General features: G+C 42.2%; 1 protein-coding gene across 18 annotated transcripts in view; it reads left to right on the forward strand.

Moving 5' to 3' along the window:
• SIPA1L1 (signal induced proliferation associated 1 like 1) overlaps positions 1-19,592 on the forward strand; it is a 366,695-nt gene that overhangs the window by 244,517 nt on the left and 102,586 nt on the right. For all 18 annotated transcript variants that reach the window (XM_078053858.1, XM_078053861.1, XM_078053859.1 and 15 more), the window contains 2 exons: positions 5,873-6,003; positions 11,741-11,929. In XM_078053858.1, coding sequence (XP_077909984.1) covers positions 5,873-6,003; positions 11,741-11,929 — 320 coding nt within the window. The remainder of the gene's footprint in view (positions 1-5,872; positions 6,004-11,740; positions 11,930-19,592) is intronic.

Raw genomic sequence — 19,592 nt, forward strand, 5'->3', positions numbered from 1 at the left:
TTTTTTTTTTTTTTTTTGCCTTGTACGCAGCTCATAACCAGGAGATGTGACTGTACTTGATCTGATTACTTGGAGCTTTGAACTACTTACTACTTCCCCTTTCTCAGAATGTGAAATTATTTATTACTGTGAATGTGTCAACCAAAAATACAGTTATTTATGCAGAATATTCTAGTGATGGCAGAACTATTCATTGGCACTCTTCGTATCATCTTTGTTAAAACTCAGGAACCAGAACTAAGAACTTCAGGCTAAACATTTGTTTAGGTGTTAAATGTGGAAAATGAGGGCAGCAGGGAATCAACCATCAATGGGTAAAATGTGAATATCTCTCCCTTTAAACACAGTGGAGCCTTGACTTACAGCACATCAAGGAATTAAGCTCTTGTTTTGATACAAGCTCTTTATTTTTTAAAAATCTGATTTTAGATATTTTCAGAGATTTCTGATTAAGATGCTTTAATCTAAACCTTTTCTGGAAATATGAAACCGATCCAAAATCCAGTTATTTTGCACAAAATACCAAAATTGCCCTTCTGGCCACTTTAAGCAATTTGAGCTCAAGAAAGCTTTCTCTATGCATGATCTGGCTAGTTGATCCCTTTAGGCATCACATTTTATTAGACTTTTTTGTATTCATAATATAATTTTGGAAACTTTTGGGAAGATAATGTTAATATAAAATGGCTAAAAAATGAGCTTTGAAATCAGTAGTTAAAATCATGTGTTTGAAATCTGGTACTGTTACTTGCTGGTTATGGCTGGGCGGCGACTTATTCTCTCTAAATCACAGCTGCCACATCCGTAGAAAAGAAGGAAATACTTACGTTGTCATGGTGGACACGCATATTGGATAGAATGCTTGGCAAAGTGCCTCACTTCCCCACATTATATCATTCTAATAGAGTGTTTGTAGTATTGGTTTTTGGCATTCCATTATGCTGGCGCTAAAATGTCTTTGGTTTTGGTGGCGTAATACCTGTATTTCAACTCCTCCATCAGTCAATTTATCCACCCTGCTTGAATATCCAATTCCTCTTCCCTCCCCTCTCCTCCCTCAGACTTCATCATCCTGATTTCTCTCATCACAGGCTTCCGGCCTTTCTGTAAGCCTCATCTTCTGCAACTCCTCCATTCTTGTTCCCCTTTGCCCCCTTCCATTCCTGCAAAAGACAAAGCTGATTTGTGGGTCTGGTTGGAAGAGCTCTCTGCAGCTGATGGATAACTCAGCGTGCAGGTAGATGGCTGCTAGGGGGAAGGTTCTGAGTCCACTGAGCTTGAAGGACAGGCAGAGCCAAGGCTGGCCAGAAGGACCAGAGAGGAGACCCCCCAAAGGCTGGTGTTTTGATTAAAAAAAAAAAAAAAAAATCAGTCATTTGTCTTGAGATCAAAGTGTAAGGACTCAAATTGAATTTAAGGTGATGTTCTGAGCATCTGCTGTCAGAGTTACACACTGCATTAGGATTTTGAACTGAATAAAGTTATGTTCGTGTTGAGAAGGTATGTTTTTAGACCTCTGTGATCCTCCGGAGCAGGAAATGGACAGTACACACAAAAAACAAGGCTTTTATCATGAGAATAATCTCACTCAAGTGGAAAGACATTTTGAACAAGCAGTGTCTGATCATGATAGTAGTGAATTTAACACCAGAAGCCAGACCAGGATTTCCATCTACCTTGATGAAACTGAAGTAGATCAACAAATGGACATGCTTTCTTGGAAATAATAGAGCTCTTTTTCAAGGAAAAAAAAAAATGGAGGTTTCTGCACAGATATACCTGTAAGTTTAAAAAGTTCTTCCTAGAGTTATCAAACCAGAGATGGGTTTGTTTGAAGATAGAGTCTGAAGAAAGTATTAGAAATTAGTTATAGTTATCTCATGGACATTTCTCCAACTCATAAATGTACTTCTTTAGCAGCTGTGAAAAACTGCAAAAAAAATATGGTCAGGATTTGATGATTGCCACACATAAAACTTTTAAATGATCTTTAACCGACTGAGCCACCCAGATTTTTTCTGTCTTGTAAACATTCTTCAGTTTTATGTAGGGTTTAGTTTCTTTTCAGAATAACACTATTTTAATTTTATCTGCCAATTTATACTAAAGTGGTAGTGTTTAATATTTACATTTTTATGAATTTATATTTTTTGTGTCCTAATATTTCTAAATTTTTGTATTTGAAATATTTGACTTCAATAATTTGTCTTTTATGAATTCTTACTTTAAAACGAAGTATTGGAATTAACACATAGAATAAACACTTTGATTTTGCTCCAGTGTTGCCACTTTTTAGAGGATGTCTAGATAGCATTTCATTTGAGACCTGCAGGGTGAAGAGACTTAGTCAAATAAAGTAGAGCTGTGGGAAGAATGTAGGTAGTCTTTTAGGTGAGAAAGGGCATAGTGAAGTTTGAGCAACTGAGAAAAATTCGGTATAGCGGGTTTGGAAGGATGATGGAGCGATCTGACTTGGAACTGGAGTGACAGGCTCTCGACAGGCTGAGAGGGCCTTCGGGAAGGCATGGAAAGTATTCAAGGACCCTTGGGAAACCAGAGCATTTAAAACTTAATAGTGATGATCAGGTCTGCATCTTAGAAGGATCATCTGGCTACTGTGTGAGTGATTTGGGTAAAAGCAAACCAGTTAGAAGACCTACAAACATCCAGATAGAGGATGATGAGGGTTAGTCAGTGGCAGTGGGGTGGGAAAGAAGGTAGGTAGATTTGAGAGCTATGTAGAAGCTGGAATTCCCAGGGGGTCTGGCATGGGCAACTAGGTGCATGTGGTAGTGGTTGCTGAAATCGGGACTGCAGAGAGCTGTGCAGGTTTCTGAGGATGGTAATGAGTTCATGTGTGCAGATGCTCATGGACAGAGTTCCACTGGGAGGATGTGAAGATCCGGGCCGGGGGGGGGGGGTTGAGACGTCTATAGGGGGCATCTAGACTTTTTTGAGGTGACAGTAGAAGTTCGTTCTGAGCGTGGGTGGAATGTTCATGATAGGAAGGGAAGGGCAGCAGAGTAAGAACAGCCAGAGTGGCAGAAGGACAATGTGCGAAGGGTGGTATCTCAGAAGCCAGGAGGTAAACGTGTTTCTAGAGAAAATGGTCATCCGTGCCAGATGTTAGGGGGAATTGGGGCACAATAAGGACCAAAAGTATCAATTTGTTTTTGCTTCAAAGCTGTCATTGGTGGCTGTGCAATGAGAGTCGGATTGTAGTAATTCTAAGGTGAGGAACTAGGCAGCCCTTTCAGGAAGTTGCTACTGGAAGCAAAGACAGAGGAGAGAACCTGAAGGGTGATAAGGAGTTGAGGACAAGTTTTATATTTAAAGATGGAGACATGAGCCTGATTCAGTGATGATGGGAATGAGCAAGTAGAGAGACGTTGAAGTTGAAGAGGGGGATCAAGGCATCGGGAGTCCCAGGGAAGGTGCAATGAGTGGAGGCCAGAATTGAGGGGGAGATTGGGTTTGGGATTGTAAGGAAAAGGAAGCAAAGTCTGGATCCAGGTCAGTTTGTGCCTCTGATGGTAGAAAATGAGAACGCTTGCTTCTGACGTGGCTTCTTTATTTTCCTTGTGGTGTAGACAGTGTTGTCATTCGCTGAGACCGAGGGGAGGGGAGGTGGAAGGAGAACAGAGGACCTTTGCAGTTTCTGCTCCGGGGAAAAGGGGCGAGAGCTGCCCGGGGACAGCTTGAGGCCGGCTGAGGTTACTGGCCGTGAATCGTAGCAGCCCCGAACGTCTCCAGCAGCAGAGAACGGCCGTCTCACCTGCCCTTCCTGGTGTGGGGTGTGTTGGAGGACTTTCTGGAGAGTTGGAGTCAGTCCGGTCCACAAAGTGCAGAGAACAGCGTGTGACGCGTGAGGCTCGCACTGCCCGCCGCCACGCGCGCTGTGTCGTTCCGCGCGGCCGTGGTCAGGCGCGCTCGGAAGTCGCGCAAGTGCGCCTTCGCCAAATGGCCCCGGACCGCGGGCTTGTTTTTCTTTAAGTTCTCGTCCGCTTTTTCGTACGATTTCTGTCTCCTGCCTTTGCTTTCCTCCTGGTCGTCCGCTCTGCTGTCACATCACTGTCTGCACGTGAGTCTGTGTCAGCCCCACGCTCCGGACGTGGTCAGCATCTGCGATGATCACACCTCTGAGATGAGCTGGGAGCCTGAAGACCAGACAGCCAAGCTTCTTAAACTGATACGCCAAGTGGTAGTAAACAGCCTCTGAGTGTGAGGATTCTCACACGCTGTGCTTGGAGAGTGTACATGAGTGTTTGTACACGAACTTTGTGACGCCTGTTGGGTTGCTTCTCAGGTGTCCAGCCGGGAGACGTTCACTGCCTGTGGTCCCATTGCGTTTTCTTATTTGAATTTCCATGGATTGCGATGATGTTCTTGGAGAGCCCTCACTCTGTCATTATATAATCACTCTTTAGTATTTGCAAATGCATGAGTAGACATCTTTATTATTTATTTATTTCTTCTTCTCATAGATTTTCAAATGCTTTTATATCTTGTATGGGAACGACCTGTATTTTCAAATGTATGCATTTTGTATGAGGATAACTTACCATGTCATGACTCCACCATCCACCATGTCACATGTAGGTGAGCTAGGACAATGTAAAGTATTGTGGAGGTTTGAAAAATAAGTTAGCTACTTTAGTTTTTCATACATTTCTGTGTTTTATGGACTGCCTCATCTGTGAACATCTCTTATGTGTATCAACAATTTTAATTTTTTAAAGAAGTATATGCTTAGTGTATAGTGAATATCATTTTTAAAATTTTCTTCTGTAAATTAATTTAATTTTGATCCTGACTTCCCATCTGGTCAAGAGGAAGGTATTCAACACCAGTCATTTGGAGACTTTCCCCCAAACCCCAGGTTATGCTAAGGTTTGGGGTCTTGCGCAGTGGCAGCACGTTGAGGAAAGGGCCCTGAATCGTCAGTCATCTGGCCACACTGCCTACCTAGGAGAGACCTTTTATCCCAGCTCAAACATGACCTTCGGGTTCTTGGCTTTGCAGGATGCCTCTAGTGCTTATTGCCTGGGAACCATTGGTGGGGCCCAGAGTTCCGGGCCTCACTCAGCTTCTGTCTCCTAAGGGCTCTTAGAAGCTCTTCCCTCCGTAGACCCTACTCTAGCTGAGAGAGAGTGTGGCTCAGTGACTCACAGGCCTTTCTCCTCTCTCCAGTTCTGGGAAGTCTTTTCTTTTCTTTTTCTTTTGTTCTTTTTTTTCTTTTTATTTGAGAGAGAGAGCACAAGTTGGGGGCAGGGCAGAGGGAGAGGGAGAAGCAGACTCCCTGCTGAGCAGGGAGACCGGGGATGCAGGGCTTGATTGAACCCAGGACCCGGAGATCATGACCTGATACTTAACCGACTGAACCACCCAGGTGCCCCCTGGGAAGTCTTTTTTAATCTGGGGGAAAGCCCTCAATCCTCAAACTCTATTCTCAACAGGTGTAGGGTTGTTTTCTGGTTTTTTTTGCTTTTTAACAAAAGCTAAGAATCATTGGCACAAACCTTCCCTTAGGCAAGGAAGCCCACACAGTGTAGCCTATCTAAATAGAATGTAGGGACAGAACACAAATCTTTAAAAAAAAAAAAAAATTAGTAAAGTAGTAAGTTGCAGAGTAGTTAAAAAAAAAAAAAAAAAACACGCAACAGACCACCTCTGTTCAGTGTTACCTCCTCGGAGACCAAACTTGTGTAGCTAAGTCTCTGTTTTATAACTCATTGAGGAATATTTGCTACATGTGTTTACATTTTATTGACAGAACTTCTGAGTGACCTGAATATCAACCAGAATATAACATTTTTAAAGTGTTGTGTAAGTGTTCTAATTTTGCTTTGTCTTTTTTTTTTTTTTACCTAAGAACACTGGAACTATTTTGGGGCCGATGAGAATCTTGGTCCGGTGGCTGTGAGCATTCGAAGGGAAAAACCAGAAGAAACGAAGGAAAATGGATCTCCATACAACTACCGAATAATTTTTAGAACCAGTGAGGTAAGTTGCAAACCAGAAAGATCGAGGCTTGATTGGAGTGGGGAGTCGTAGTAGCAAAACAATTCAGTGTAATAGCACATAGCTACAAATGTCTTAGCATAAACAAAGGCCCCTTTCATTCGTTCTGGTGGTGATGGGGGTGGACATCATGGTTAGATTTGGATCCTTCCTTTCTATCGACCCCTGGGTAGATGCAATAAATGAATGGGAGTTTTGATTCGGAGAAAGATGCATCAGTTAAGTGTGGCTCTAGGAAACTGGGTCCTCAGGATTCCAAAGTGGATATTGCATCTACTGCTCGGCCGGCCGGGAGCACTGAGCCAGTGGACTTACAGAAGAGAGAGGGTCACCCAAGAGTTAACTCGCTCTTCCAAACTGTTGCTTAGGACAGTTCTTGATTCAAGAAGAGGGAAAGAGAATTTTCTTCTCCACTTCCACTTGGCTTTCCCCCGGGTCTGCTCCCCCCCGCTGTCAGGGGACCCAGAGTGACCCGGCGAACTCGAGGCTACCTCACTGTGCGTGAGGCCGGCTCTCAGGGCTCTTTAGGACTCGAAGCACATGTAATATATGAGTTTTTATTTTAAAATGAAATTCAGGTCAGAAAAGAAAAGGAAAAATAAAATAGCCAACAAAGCAGTTTTTGTTGGTGGTGGTGGTGGTATAAACTCATGAACAAGTTTGGGACAATGAGGTTTCTCCTTTGTTTTCTTTCTAAACGTGTACAGTTGTGCCAGTTACGAATTTATTATTGCCTCTCTGTGCCAAATTCACTTCAGGATTGTTGTTGCACATGAATGCTTAATACCCCCCTGAGGTATCTAGAAAATAATGGTTTTGAAACCAGTTTCAATAGGACATTTACTCCATTTCCCTCCTTGGATACAAGGCAGGTTTCAGGGGTTGGCTTCACTTTGTAATTGTTCCTCAGCTTGAACTCCAGGGAAATTAAAAATAGGATTTTTAAAGGCATGACTTCAGTATCTAATGGGTTGTATGTAGTGGCCAGAGAGAATTAAGAGCTCACATGCTCTACTGTACTTTCTGTCCACACCAGAGCTAATCATTAAGCAGGGTAAATGCTTTTGTTGAACATAAAAAGCACAGAGAACACACTGTTTTTGAAGTTGGACGCAGGTGGTTGCCCCTTTCTGGCTTCCTGGATTTCTGTCAGCCTGTTACTTCTGGGGTTTTGTCCTCCTGTTGTCACCTGTCCCCCCCCACCCCCCCGGGCCACGCCAATTCCTACCATCATTCGTGCCAGAGGTCCGAGTTCTCTAAGTGAGGGATTTCCTCCCCCGCTCCTGTCACTGTGATGGGGTTTTGGAATATAGGTGAGGTTCAGTGGGGTGGAGTCCGGAGCCCACAACCAAGAAAGAATCCTTGAGAAGTCTTTGGTGCAAAATGGTGGTTTATTAAAGCAGGACCCGTGGGCAGAAAGAGCTGCTGCACCGGGGTGGTAAGGGGTGGCTGATTATATACTATGGGGTTGGGGGAGGTAAGGAAAAAGGGAGGTTTCAAGAGAACTTTCCATATGGTAAGGAGGACCTAAGAGATACCAGAGGCCTTGCCCTTGTCAGGTTAAGGTGGTTTTTACCCCCTGTAGCAAGGCATTAACATTAAGATAGTTGGGAGATTCCTGGAAAAATGTCACACTTGTCCCACCCAGGAGTGGGGGGAGGTTGCAGGCTGTCAGCTTGTGCTTTGTCTTCAGCCAGCCTTCTGCTCCCTCATCAACTGGTTTACATACCCTCCAGCTTGCTTTTTGGCTCTTTCCTGTCTGGTCCCAGCCTCTCTCCTGTCTCTAGCGTTAACTGCTGTCCTGAGTGACCGTGATCCCTCCACCATGGCTGGTGGCTCTGCCTTTTCCACCTCTGTCCTTTCATCCCTTGCTACCTGGGCCCAGTGTTCAACCTGCACCCGCCTCCCCCAACACTTCTCTGGTCTGACCGTTGGGTCCTTTTCCTGCCAGCCCATCTGATGGTCCCTTGGGTCCGTTACCTTAGCCTTTGACTGGAACATCCAAGTCACATGTTGTTCATGGTTCAAGACACCATCATCACTAACGTTTACATTCAAATTAATGTTTAATATTCTTTTTTTTTTTTTTAAAGATTTTATTTATTTATTTGAGAGAGAGAATGAGATATAGAGAGAGAGCATGAGAGGGGGGAGGGTCAGAGAGAGAAGCAGACTCCCCGCTGAGCAGGGAGCCCGATACGGGACTTGATCCCGGGACTCCAGGATCATGACCCGAGCCGAAGGCAGTCGCTTAACCAACTGAGCCACCCAGGCGCCCCTCAAATTAATGTTTAACTGACAACTCTGTTACTGAAGTTGTTTAGGCCAGAAACTTAGTCACTCCGGGCTCCTCTCTCCTCCTAGCCTCCTAAACCCCAGTCTGGTCTGTCAGCAAAACTTGCTGACTCTCTTCAAAATATGCCCAGAATTCAACCCCTTCCTTCATCCCATCACCTCAGCCTAGGCCAGGCCACCATCATCTTTCTCCGAGAACCCTTCTTCCTGCTCTGCCCTTAAGCCCTGCAGGAATCCTTTAGAAATGTAATCCAGATCTGTCATTCCTCAGTGCAAAATCCTTTAATGGTTACCCATCTCCTGGGTAAAAACCTGTCAGTGTCCTTGCTAGTTTAGGAGACCATCCACTCTGGCTTCCTTCCCCTCAGGGCCACCTCGACGACGCCTCTGCCTCAGGGCTCGGCTACTCCCTATATCTCTGTCCTGCCATATTCCTCCCCTGGCATCCTCCTGCCTGGAGCTCTCTCATTTCCTCCTGACCTTTACGCATAAATCACACGGGCCTTCCTTGGCCACGGATCTAAAATTTCTATTCCCACACATCCCATTTCATGTCTAACGCTAGGCTTTATTTTTTTCTTGAACATTTAATACTGCCTCACATGCTGTACTTTTTATTTTGTTTTCTGTCTTCCCCACTAGAATTTAAGCCCCATGAGGGCAGGGACTGTTGGTCTGAGTGGTTCGTGACTACATGTCTAATGCCTAGAATCGCAGGTCGTGCTCTCCCTTCCTCTCCTCTGTAATGTGTATGTAATGAAGTGTCCCTAGCTTTCGTGTAACTTTCTCCTTTCCAATCAAAGTCACCCTTAAATGTGGTTTAACTGTAATATCTTAATGAGGCTTTTCACAAAAATTAACTAACAAAAGTCCTTCGAGAGAAACATCTCTGGATGTCCATCCCTGTCCGACAGGCACTTCACTCTTTCCTCTTTCATTTCAGTAGGATTCATCAGTGCACAGCATAAACAGAAAAACATAAACATGTATGTAAGCCTGACAGTTTATGAACAAAACCTTACAGCATGTGAGTGTTTTCAAGCAAAGGTGCACAGGGACTTATAAGGATTCTTGTCTTGTTTCTGGATCATTAACAATCAATATCAGCAATGCTAGTCATCCAGATAGAAAAATGAGTCCTTCTTTTTCTCCTCTGCTTTGGCTTCCTTGAGGTGAGCTGCTGTCTTTCTGTGGTACAGGTTTAGCATTCCCGGTCTTGGATTCTCGACGGAACGGACTTCCAGCCTCTGTAGCTTCCTGTCTCCAGGCTCAGGTTATCTCACGGAAGGCGGAGCACAGTAACGTGCTTGTCCAGCAGTTTCCCATGATTTAAAACACAAAAGAAGGGCCCAGAAACCATTTCGGTCAAATTCGGTATTAAATCATAGGAAAAATGATGTTTTTTACACAAGTGTTATTTGAAAACAAATTATTTATAAATGAAAGATATTAATTAAATGAATAGTACCTTGTTCTTGTATTGAGAGCAAGACGCTGGTAAATTTTGCTTTTCCTACCCTCCTCTCTCTTCCCCATCAGTTGGCAAACTTTAGAGATTTGACTTCCCTGGTGATTGTTCCTTTGGTTTCCATTTCCCTGCTAACCGTTTATCATGCCCCCTTTGCCTGATTTCCGAGACTCTTACAGCTTCCTTCCAACTGTATTGTCTGCCTACGGCTTCTTCCTCCTGCCGTTCACCTTAGATACACATCTTCTTCCGTGTTCAAACAAGGTCTGAGGCTGCCTGTTGGAGCCTGACGGGGTGCACACCTCTCAGGTACGCACTCCTGCTGCGTGCCCCCCCAGCTCCCCCACCCCCACCTGCGGGTTCCCCCACCCCCCGCCCCCCACCTGCGGGCTCCCCCACCCCCCGCCCCCCACCTGCGGGCTCCCCCACCCCCCACCCCCCACCTGCGGGCTCCCCCACTCTCTACCCCCACCTGCCGGTTCCCCCACCCCCCACCTGCCGGCTCCCCCATGCCCCCACCTGCGGGCTCCCCCACCCCCAAGGCCCCCATCTGCGGGCTTCCCCACCCCCCGCCCCCCACCCCCCACCTGCGGGCTCCCCCACTCTCTACCCCCCACCTGCCGGTTCCCCCACCCCCCACCTGCCGGCTCCCCCATGCCCCCACCTGCGGGCTCCCCCACCCCCCAGGCCCCCATCTGCGGGCTCCCCCACCCTCCACCCCCCACCTGCCGGCTCCCCCAGCCGCCCTCCCGCGCTCTCCTCAGATCCGGCTCCGCCATAGCGGTGGCTCTTGCCGCCCCACATCTGGTTCTTCCTTATCTCCGTACCTTCGTACCTTCGCTCTCTGACATGAGCTTTTACAGAATTCCCCCCACCCCCGCCCCGACTTCATGGCCCCTTTTTAGTGCCACGCCTTCCATGACGGCCTTTTCTTATGCACTGAGCCACAACGCCCCAGCTTCTGCTCTTGGACCCTCTTAGGACCCGAACTTGTGACACTCTTAGCAAATACAGCCTTCCGAATTGCGGCTGTGGTTCTTGCCTCTCACCCGCCTGCACAGCACACCTGGCCGTCCGCACGCACGCCGTCCTCTGTCCGCTCTCACCACACCTGCTGCAGTTCGGTGCTTCATGACCTGCCGGCTTCGTGGGAGGGTGTTCGGTGACGGGGTTTTTTCTTAGGTCATCGTCAATGTTTACATTATATTAACAGCTTTGCCGCATGACACGTTTTAGGAATTAAGACTGCTCTAGGCTTCATATTTATTCCAACAAATCATCATTACGTAGAGAAATTTTTTTGGTTATGTTTGTATTTCATAATAATGGAAAGCGTTTTAAGCGGAAGTCCAAAGTGATATCCAGTGCTGTTGACTATGCTCCTGTACTAAGTACAGTCATGGTCTTATCGTCATTGCGTGTGGGGATATAAGGAGTTTATGCTTGTCAGCAGTATGTTATGAAATTTAAAACTTTATCCTTCCCCTTATCTTTTGTAACAAAATAATGTAATAAAATTTTGTAATAAAATAATGTAATGTAAAATAACTGTAATAAAATAATGTAAAATAAAAAAAAGGTATAACGTCTAAATCCTTCCGATATTTCTCTGGGATATCTCCTTCTTAATTTGGTTAGTGGCATTTTACAGCCATATAGACCCTGATCTTATTGAGCTCTTTAAGGAAATGGCCTTAATTGATTTTTAAGTCGGTGTCCCTGGAAGGCTTGATGATGAGTTCCTTTGGACTTGCCTGGGTCTTGGAAGCATTGGTCTCTTTTCATTACAGAGTTCTTCTATCACTCCCTTCATTCTTTCTCCCTCACCGGCTTCCCCTTCAGAAGTCGTTCCCTGCTCCTCAGCAGCACCTTAACCTAGGCCGTCAGTGCATTCGATGTAGTTACGCCTCTCCCACACCGAGAGAGCCCTCAGCCGAGCACATGTCTGTCTTTCAGCTCATGACACTGAGAGGCTCAGTCCTGGAGGATGCCATTCCCTCAACGGCAAAGCACTCGACCGCCAGAGGATTGCCCCTGAAGGAAGTGCTGGAGCATGTGATTCCTGAGCTCAACGTCCAGTGCTTGAGGTTGGCCTTCAACACTCCAAAGGTCACAGAGCAACTCATGAAACTGGATGAACAAGGGGTGAGTTTGGCTTCTGGTGGAAGATATTCTTGCTGCTCAGAGTAACTGCTAGGTTTCCAGAATACAGACCTTGATACTTCTTTTTGGACAGGGAAAACTGATACCATTTATCTCAGTGTGGTCTTTTTGCACTTACTCATTTTCTTCTTAACTCTCTGAACGTTTCTCATCTGATGAAATTTTCTATGTCTGAATTGGTAGATATGGTTCTTAAACTGTGTTCAGCTCTTTCAGTATAAAATCTTCCATAAATGCAGTGAATTTTTCAGATACTTTAGGAATAAGTAGTAGCAATAAGAGGCTCTGTTTTAAGTGCCTTAAATATGTTACCCCTTTTACTCTCCCAACCCTATGAGGATGGCACCATTATTATCCCCATTTTAGAGTTGAGGACCCTGAGGCACAGGGAGATTGAGTAGTAAGCCCAGGTTCACACAGTTAATTAGCCACTACCCCACGCTGTTCTTAAACGCTTCAGTTTTGAAAAGTCTATTTATACCACCAAAGATGTATTCCAGCCAAGATTTCTAAATACAAAATTTTAAAAATTTGTGTCCTAATTAGTCACAAAAGGAAAATTCTCAAGATTTTCTCACTTCCATACTTCCTATACCTTAATGTGTGGCCCTTTGGTCAAGATGCAGATGGTTGATAGGATAATCCATACAGAAACAGCATAAGGGTAGAGGATGAAAAGTTATACTCTGGAAAATCCACTAAACGGGGATATGCCCACATTCTGCTTGGAATAATTTGAGCATCTGGGCTAGTTGTGTTAGATGCTGTATTTATATACTCTGACTCTCTCTTTGAACATCTTTGAACATTTCAGCCATATTACATCCTGTCAGTATGACTAATAATAGCTTTACTATTGCATTAAAAAAAATTCCTCCAAACATAAAATTGTTCCACTTACTGAATGCCATTTTATGAACAAATTTCGATGGCATCTCCTTAATTAACCAAAAATTCAGACATTATTAAAATGAATAGGAGTTTTTAAAAAATCCATTTTAAGGTATATTCTTTTCATTCAGCCAGTAGGGATATATTAGGAACCAATGGCTGGACACAACTTCTCTAATCATTGCTCTCTCTGTCCATTCATTTTACTTGTCAGAGAGCCCAGCTGATATCTGTTCTGTACATAGATTTCAAGGAGGCTCTGCTTGTCCATGTTGATAACATGCAAATTGGGCACACTTGGAATGCTTCAGAAGACCGCTGATGCTTAACTGTTTGGGGGCTGTTTTCCAGTAAATGTTCTGAACATTCAATCTAACAGAGGAGGAATAGAAAAATGAGGATTAGGTTCAACTTTATGGATTCAGCCTTTTCAGTTACTGTGCTTTTCAAGGAGAATTATATTTAGACACTGATAATGTAATCACAAATTGAACATTCTAAATCCTACATTGGAACAAGTTTTTTTATAGAAGGGAGGTATTTTTTGCCATTTTTCCCTTTGTTGTACCCATATTCGCTAAAAACTGGGTGCCCTAATTAAAGACATCTTGTGTGGTCTCTGGCCCATTTTATGCCCTCTCTTAGTGATGAACACTTTCTGGTCCCATCAACGTAGAAAAGATGAGAACACTATATAGTGAGTTTAACTTAAAGCTAAATTTATTTAATTCATAGAACTGCCCATTCTAAAATTATGGGCTTCTTATTCTTAGGGGGTATTAAAATATCCTTTCCTTCATAAATTATTGATGATAATATGTGTTAGTTATTTTCTTTAATGCCTTTCCTCTGAGAAATTAAAATTTGGCAACCTAGGGTAGTCTCCCCGGTTTTATTTTGGAAATTTTACTAGGCAGTAGAACCTAAAAGTTTAAAGCCTGCTATTTTCTATATGCAGCTCTAAATCTGGACTAAGGGGCACCACCCCCCCTGCTCCCTTGGCCTCTGTCTTTTCATTTATATCTCCATAGCATTCAAAGCCAGGATTGTGCTGATAAAAAGCAGATGACACGCATACTTGAGTGTTTAGTCTGGGGAGTCATTTTTTTGGTAGGAAATCTCATTAATGCCTTGGAATCATTTTGAGAAAATGATTATTTTCATGCCTTTCATACAGATTTTTAAAAAGAAATGCATATAAGTGCAGTAGGTTACGCATTTGAATCATTGCAAAGCATTTTCTGTTTCCATCCATAATTTCATGCTTTGTACATTCTTATATTTAAAAAGATTCATAGAATGATACCGGGAAACTAGACTCACTGAAAAGGACTTCTAGATCTCTCCTTAAGCTTTATTTAAACAATTCCTTTAGTATCTTTTTTCCTTTAAACAGCTTATATGATTATGCTTGGGGGGGAAAAAGAAAACACTATTTGCTTGCTTCATTGTGACATTTTGCCTTTCAGATCTCTGGTGCTTTATTTTTTCATTTTACCACTTTTAAAAGCTGAAATGAATAGAAGAACAAATTAAAATTATATCTAATATATAAAAGAAAGCATTTCATAAAAATGTGTTTTTCATTTGATTAGACTGATATGTTTGCAGGAACTGAAGGTAGGCATTTTAATTCCTGAAGTTTTAGAAAACGAATATATGCTAATCCATATTGTATATGTGGCTTATCCGAGCTTTCACATTTTCCTTCCTGATGCCTTTCTGGGCCTCTCACTATTTATTGATGTCCATTTCCATCTTCCTATATAGGGCAATACCCTACCAGTGATTTCACAATGTCAAGAATTTAGAACAGACTGTGATTCAGAAACTTGGGATCAACTCTGGATTTAGTTTATCCATCTTGGTCCTAGATCTTCACTTATTCAATAATTGAGAGCATCATTTATGATAAAAACAAATTAGATCAGCATGTATGTTTACTTATTGCACTACTGTAAGCATTTTACCACATGTCCTGATTTACTCCTTAGAGTGCCCTGCACAGGGCTTCTAATCATTGGCCTGTTTTACGGTTGAGAAGATTGAGACTTCAAGAAGTTCTCAGTGTTGTTTTCCCTTAGTAGTCCTAAACACTGGGTACACACATTTGCAGAATACTGCCCTTTGTTTTTACGATTTGCAAGTTTTTATACTTCTGCATGTCTTGAATTATTTAGATACGCAAAACTATGCTGTAAAGTATCAGGAATTTCATGATCTATTCAACCCAACTTTTTAATAATATAAATTTAATAATACTTTTAAATTTGCCATGTCAAAGCCATTTTCTTCATCAGTCATTTAAAAAACACCTTTATCTCATCTACTCTGTGCAAGGGGAATGAAAAGCCACCATGCCGGCCACATGGTGCATACCGAAGAACTGTTAGCTGTGGTTGATAACGATAAAATAATAGCTTGTTAGAAGCCCGTTGCACGCACTATCTCATTTAACCTTTGTGAGCCTCCCATGAGAGGGCTGCTAGTACAGGCTGTGTAATACGTTATGTTCACGGTCATAAGTAAGCACAACTGCTTCAAATCTAATAAGTGCTTATTGAGAACCACTGTTTGTGGATTGTTAAATACTATGGAGAATAAATAGGCTAGTAAGACACAGTCCTTACCCATGAAGGAGACAAGGTCATAAATTACTATAATGAAAGTCAGGTTTAATATAACGAATATAATGAGAGAATTGCAAACAAAGAGCGGTGGAGGTGCAGGCAACAGGGCCAAGTCATGACTGGTTAGGCCCATTCCCAAGATGGCCACGGAAGGGAGGAGGATGTCCTCGGGCCCGAGACCCAGCAGGGCGGTGGTCGAGACTCAGAACAGGAAGAACCAAGCACAGAGGGATGAAGGCAGAGTGTGGTTATGGCAGGCGTGTGAGACACATGTAAGAGAGTAACAAACATAGGTGTTTTTTATTGAGCAGTGACCAAGCGAGGCACCCTGTGAAGCAATTTACATGAATTATTTTAATTAGTCCTCAGAATCCTTTGATGTCAGTGCTGTCATTGTTCTTGCTTTATGGACAAGAACACTGAGGCACAAAGGGGCCGAAAGACCCCACCATTCACAATTAGGGTCTGGTGGAGGCGGGCCTTGAATCCAAGCATTCAGATTCCAGAGCCTGCACTCTTACACAATGCACTGAATACCCCATCCTCCTCTCCCTCCCATGAGTGGGAGAAGAAACTGTGGAAAGACGGCTCCAAGCATTAGTGCTGCTGGCTTTGGTGCCCAATATTAAGTAGAACATATTAAAGTACAATTGCCAGTTTGCAGTCGAGAAAATTGGTAGTCCTGTTTTTATTAGGAAATGTCAAGTTTCATGTACACGGTAGTGGTTTTACCTAAATGAGTATCTCCACTGTTTTTCTAGATAATTATTAAAAATGCGAAGAAATGAAAATATTTATTGGGCTTTCTATTCCTTAAAAACTTAACCCTTCAAGTTATTGAAGTTAAAGGGGAAAACGATCATATCTAATTAGGTCTGCAATATTTATTTCAAGAATAAATGTTAAGGAAAGAAGCAATGTTATTTGATAATGAATAGCACTGGTTTTTTGATTAAGGATGTGGATGAAATTCTCTGCTGACTCAGCCTGTTCATTGCCATGTTGCATTATTTTATTGAGGATAAATGAGTTTGACCAGCCACTTTCTTCTTTGATTCAGGCAGCTAGATTTAAAGAATGAACCATAAGGAAAACATTTTTCCCAAAACCCATTTTATACGAATAAAGCTTTGGCAGAACAAGTACCATTCCTGAAATTTTATTCTTTTGATTATGGTAACAGCTAATGCCCAGTTAAAGTTCAGATGACCACCACATTGGTTCTAGACAGCTCGTGGATCTGTATGTATGTTATCAGGATGGAAATACACGTGACAGTCCTCAGGTGAGGGAAGAAGGCAGTGACATTGGTAGCTTTATCTTGTCTCTTCACAAGTAATGATTACTGTGCCCTGGCTCATCCGTGCTCTTTTGCCTGGCTGAGGCTGGGCTGGATGACAGGGTGGAGCCCTTTCTAGTGGTAAGACAGCTGATAGCGGTGACGTCTGGAAGACGTTTGGCTGTGGTGGGACTGCAGTTTGCAGTGGTGGATGTGAGCATGGCAAAGACATGCAGTGAGGATGCTTTGGTTCACGGTCCAAAAAGAGTAATGGAGTGCAGATATTTCAGTCTTGACTTTAAATTGTAGATTGTGTTTTCAATTCAGCTTTAGAACAAAAATCTAGTTTCTTTCCTATGGGACTTAACTAGCTAATATCTTCAAATGGTGCAGAAATCAAAATTAATTATGTTTACTTTGAGGGATCTCATTCCTACTCTGTTCTATCTCCTCCCCTCTCTCTTCCTACATAACCACTTTTACTAGTTTCTTATATATTGTTTTTCTTTATACAGATGTCATCATATATGCATATAGAGTCTTATTTCTTCCTTATACGGAATATAGCATGCTGTGGACATTTTCTCTTTTCACTGAGTAATGTATTTCGGAGATCTTTCTATGTCAATATAGAAAGCTTTCCTGTTTTTATGGCTGCATAATATTCTGTTGTGTTGCTTTACTATAATTTATCAGTTTCCCTATTGATGGGCATTTGGATTGATTCCCATCTTTTCCTATTACAAACAATGCTGCAGTGAAGAGCCTTTTTCTATGTAATAGAAATTTGTCTTAATGTCAAGTCAAAACCAGGTACATTTATTATCAATTTAATACCCAATATGAAGCTTTTTATTTTTGTGAGAAATTTTTCACAACATCAGAGAAGATTATTGTATGTTTGTATAGAATTTTTTATGTTATGCTAAAATAAAAATAGCTTAGAATATGTCTGTGCACAAATAAAAATAATTTTGATAGCATCTCAGTCAGATTTTAAAAATAACGTTCCTACCCAGTATCCATGTCATTTTTAAAAAGTGATTTTATTTTTGTTAGTAATTTCCAATGAGGACAACTTTTCTAATTAGCATTTTTTTGCCCACTACACTGAATTTTTCCAGTCTCTTCGACATTTTTTTTAGGGGACAGTATAGTGATGAGTCTTTAAGAAGTGGTTAAGAAAGTTGTCATGTTTATGAAGAACAAGCCAAAGTAAATGCTATCAGTGTGAATCATGAGGATTTTAAAAAATGAACAAGGTTTTCATGTCCAGTGATGACAGAATAGTTTGCTGCAGACCAGCCTACCCAATGAGAATAACCAGGAACACTGGACAAAATAGTTTTTAAAAGTAAGTTTGTACTAGATCTATTTTTAGCCGATTCTTCCTGCTAAGTACAGCTAAAAACCTTGTACACTGTATATAAAGCAAGCATAAAATTTGCAAGGTGGAGAGAAGGAGGCAGATTGGCTAAGGATTGTGGGATTTGAGGAACAACCCAGTGGTCATTCATGATAAAAACGGAAGTAGGGAGGAACTTGCTCAACTTAATGAAAAACATCTACAAAACATCTATACTTTATATCCTACTTACTGATGAAAGATTTAGGGTTAAGAAGCAAGGAGATAAAAAAAAAAAAAAGCAAGGAGATACAGTCACCATTGCTATTCAGCATGATACTGGAAGTTCTAATCAGCACAATAAGGCAAGAAAAGGAAATAAAAGATGTTAGATAAAGGAAAGAAAAAAATAAAACTGTCTCTGTTTCAGGTGACATGATAGTCTATGTACAGAACCCCAAGGGATCTACAAAAACTTCCTAGAACTACAGTGGTGTGTTCAGCAAGGTTGTAGGATTCAACATCAACTCACAGTGATTAATGTGATATCTTTGTTGTTTCTTTTAATTGAAGTATAGCTGACACACAGTGTTACATTAGTTTCAGGCGTGCAGCTCAGTGATTCAAGTCTATACATTACGCCGAGCTCACCACAGTGTAGCTACCATCTGTCCCTGCAGTGCTATTACAGTACCATTAATTATACTCCCTATGCTGTGCTCATCCCCATGACTTACTCATTTCATAACTAGAAGCCGGTATCTCCTACTCCCCTTCACCCATTTTGTCTTTCCCACCCCCACCCCCGACAACCACCAGTTTGTTCTCTGTATTTATGGGTCTGTTTCTGCTTTGTTTATTGGTTTGTTTTAGATTCCACATATAAAAAAATCATATGGTATTTGTCTTTCTCTGACTTATTTCACCTTGCACGATACCCTCTAGGTCCATCTATGTAGTTGAAAATGACAAGACGTCATTCCTTTTTATGCCTGAGTAATATCCTGTTGTATATATGTACCACCTCTTCTTTATCCATTCATCTGTTAAAGGACACTTAGGTTGCTTCCATATCTTGGCTATTGGAAATAATGCTGTAATAATCATAGGGGTTCATTTATCTTTTTGAATTAGTGTTTTCATTTTCTTTGGGTAAATGCACAGTAGTGGAATTACTGGATCATATGGTATTTCCATTTTTAATTTTTTTGAGGAACCTCCATTCTGTTTTCCACAGGGGCTGCCCCAATTTGCATTCCCATCAGTAGTGCACAAGGGTTCCCTTTTCTCCACATCCTCATCAACATGTGTTATTTCTTGTGGTTTTGAGTTTAGCCATTCTGAGGTAATATTTTATTATGGTTTTGATTTGCATTTCCCTGATGATTAATCATGTTGAGCATCTTTTCATGTGTCTCTTGGCCACCTATATGTCTTCTTTGGAAAAATGTCTATTTGGGTTCTCTGCCCATTTTAATTGGATTACTTGTTTGGAGTCAC

The sequence above is a fragment of the Halichoerus grypus genome, chromosome 8 (assembly GCF_964656455.1).
Source record: "Halichoerus grypus chromosome 8, mHalGry1.hap1.1, whole genome shotgun sequence".
Classification (NCBI taxonomy): Eukaryota; Metazoa; Chordata; class Mammalia; order Carnivora; family Phocidae; genus Halichoerus; species Halichoerus grypus.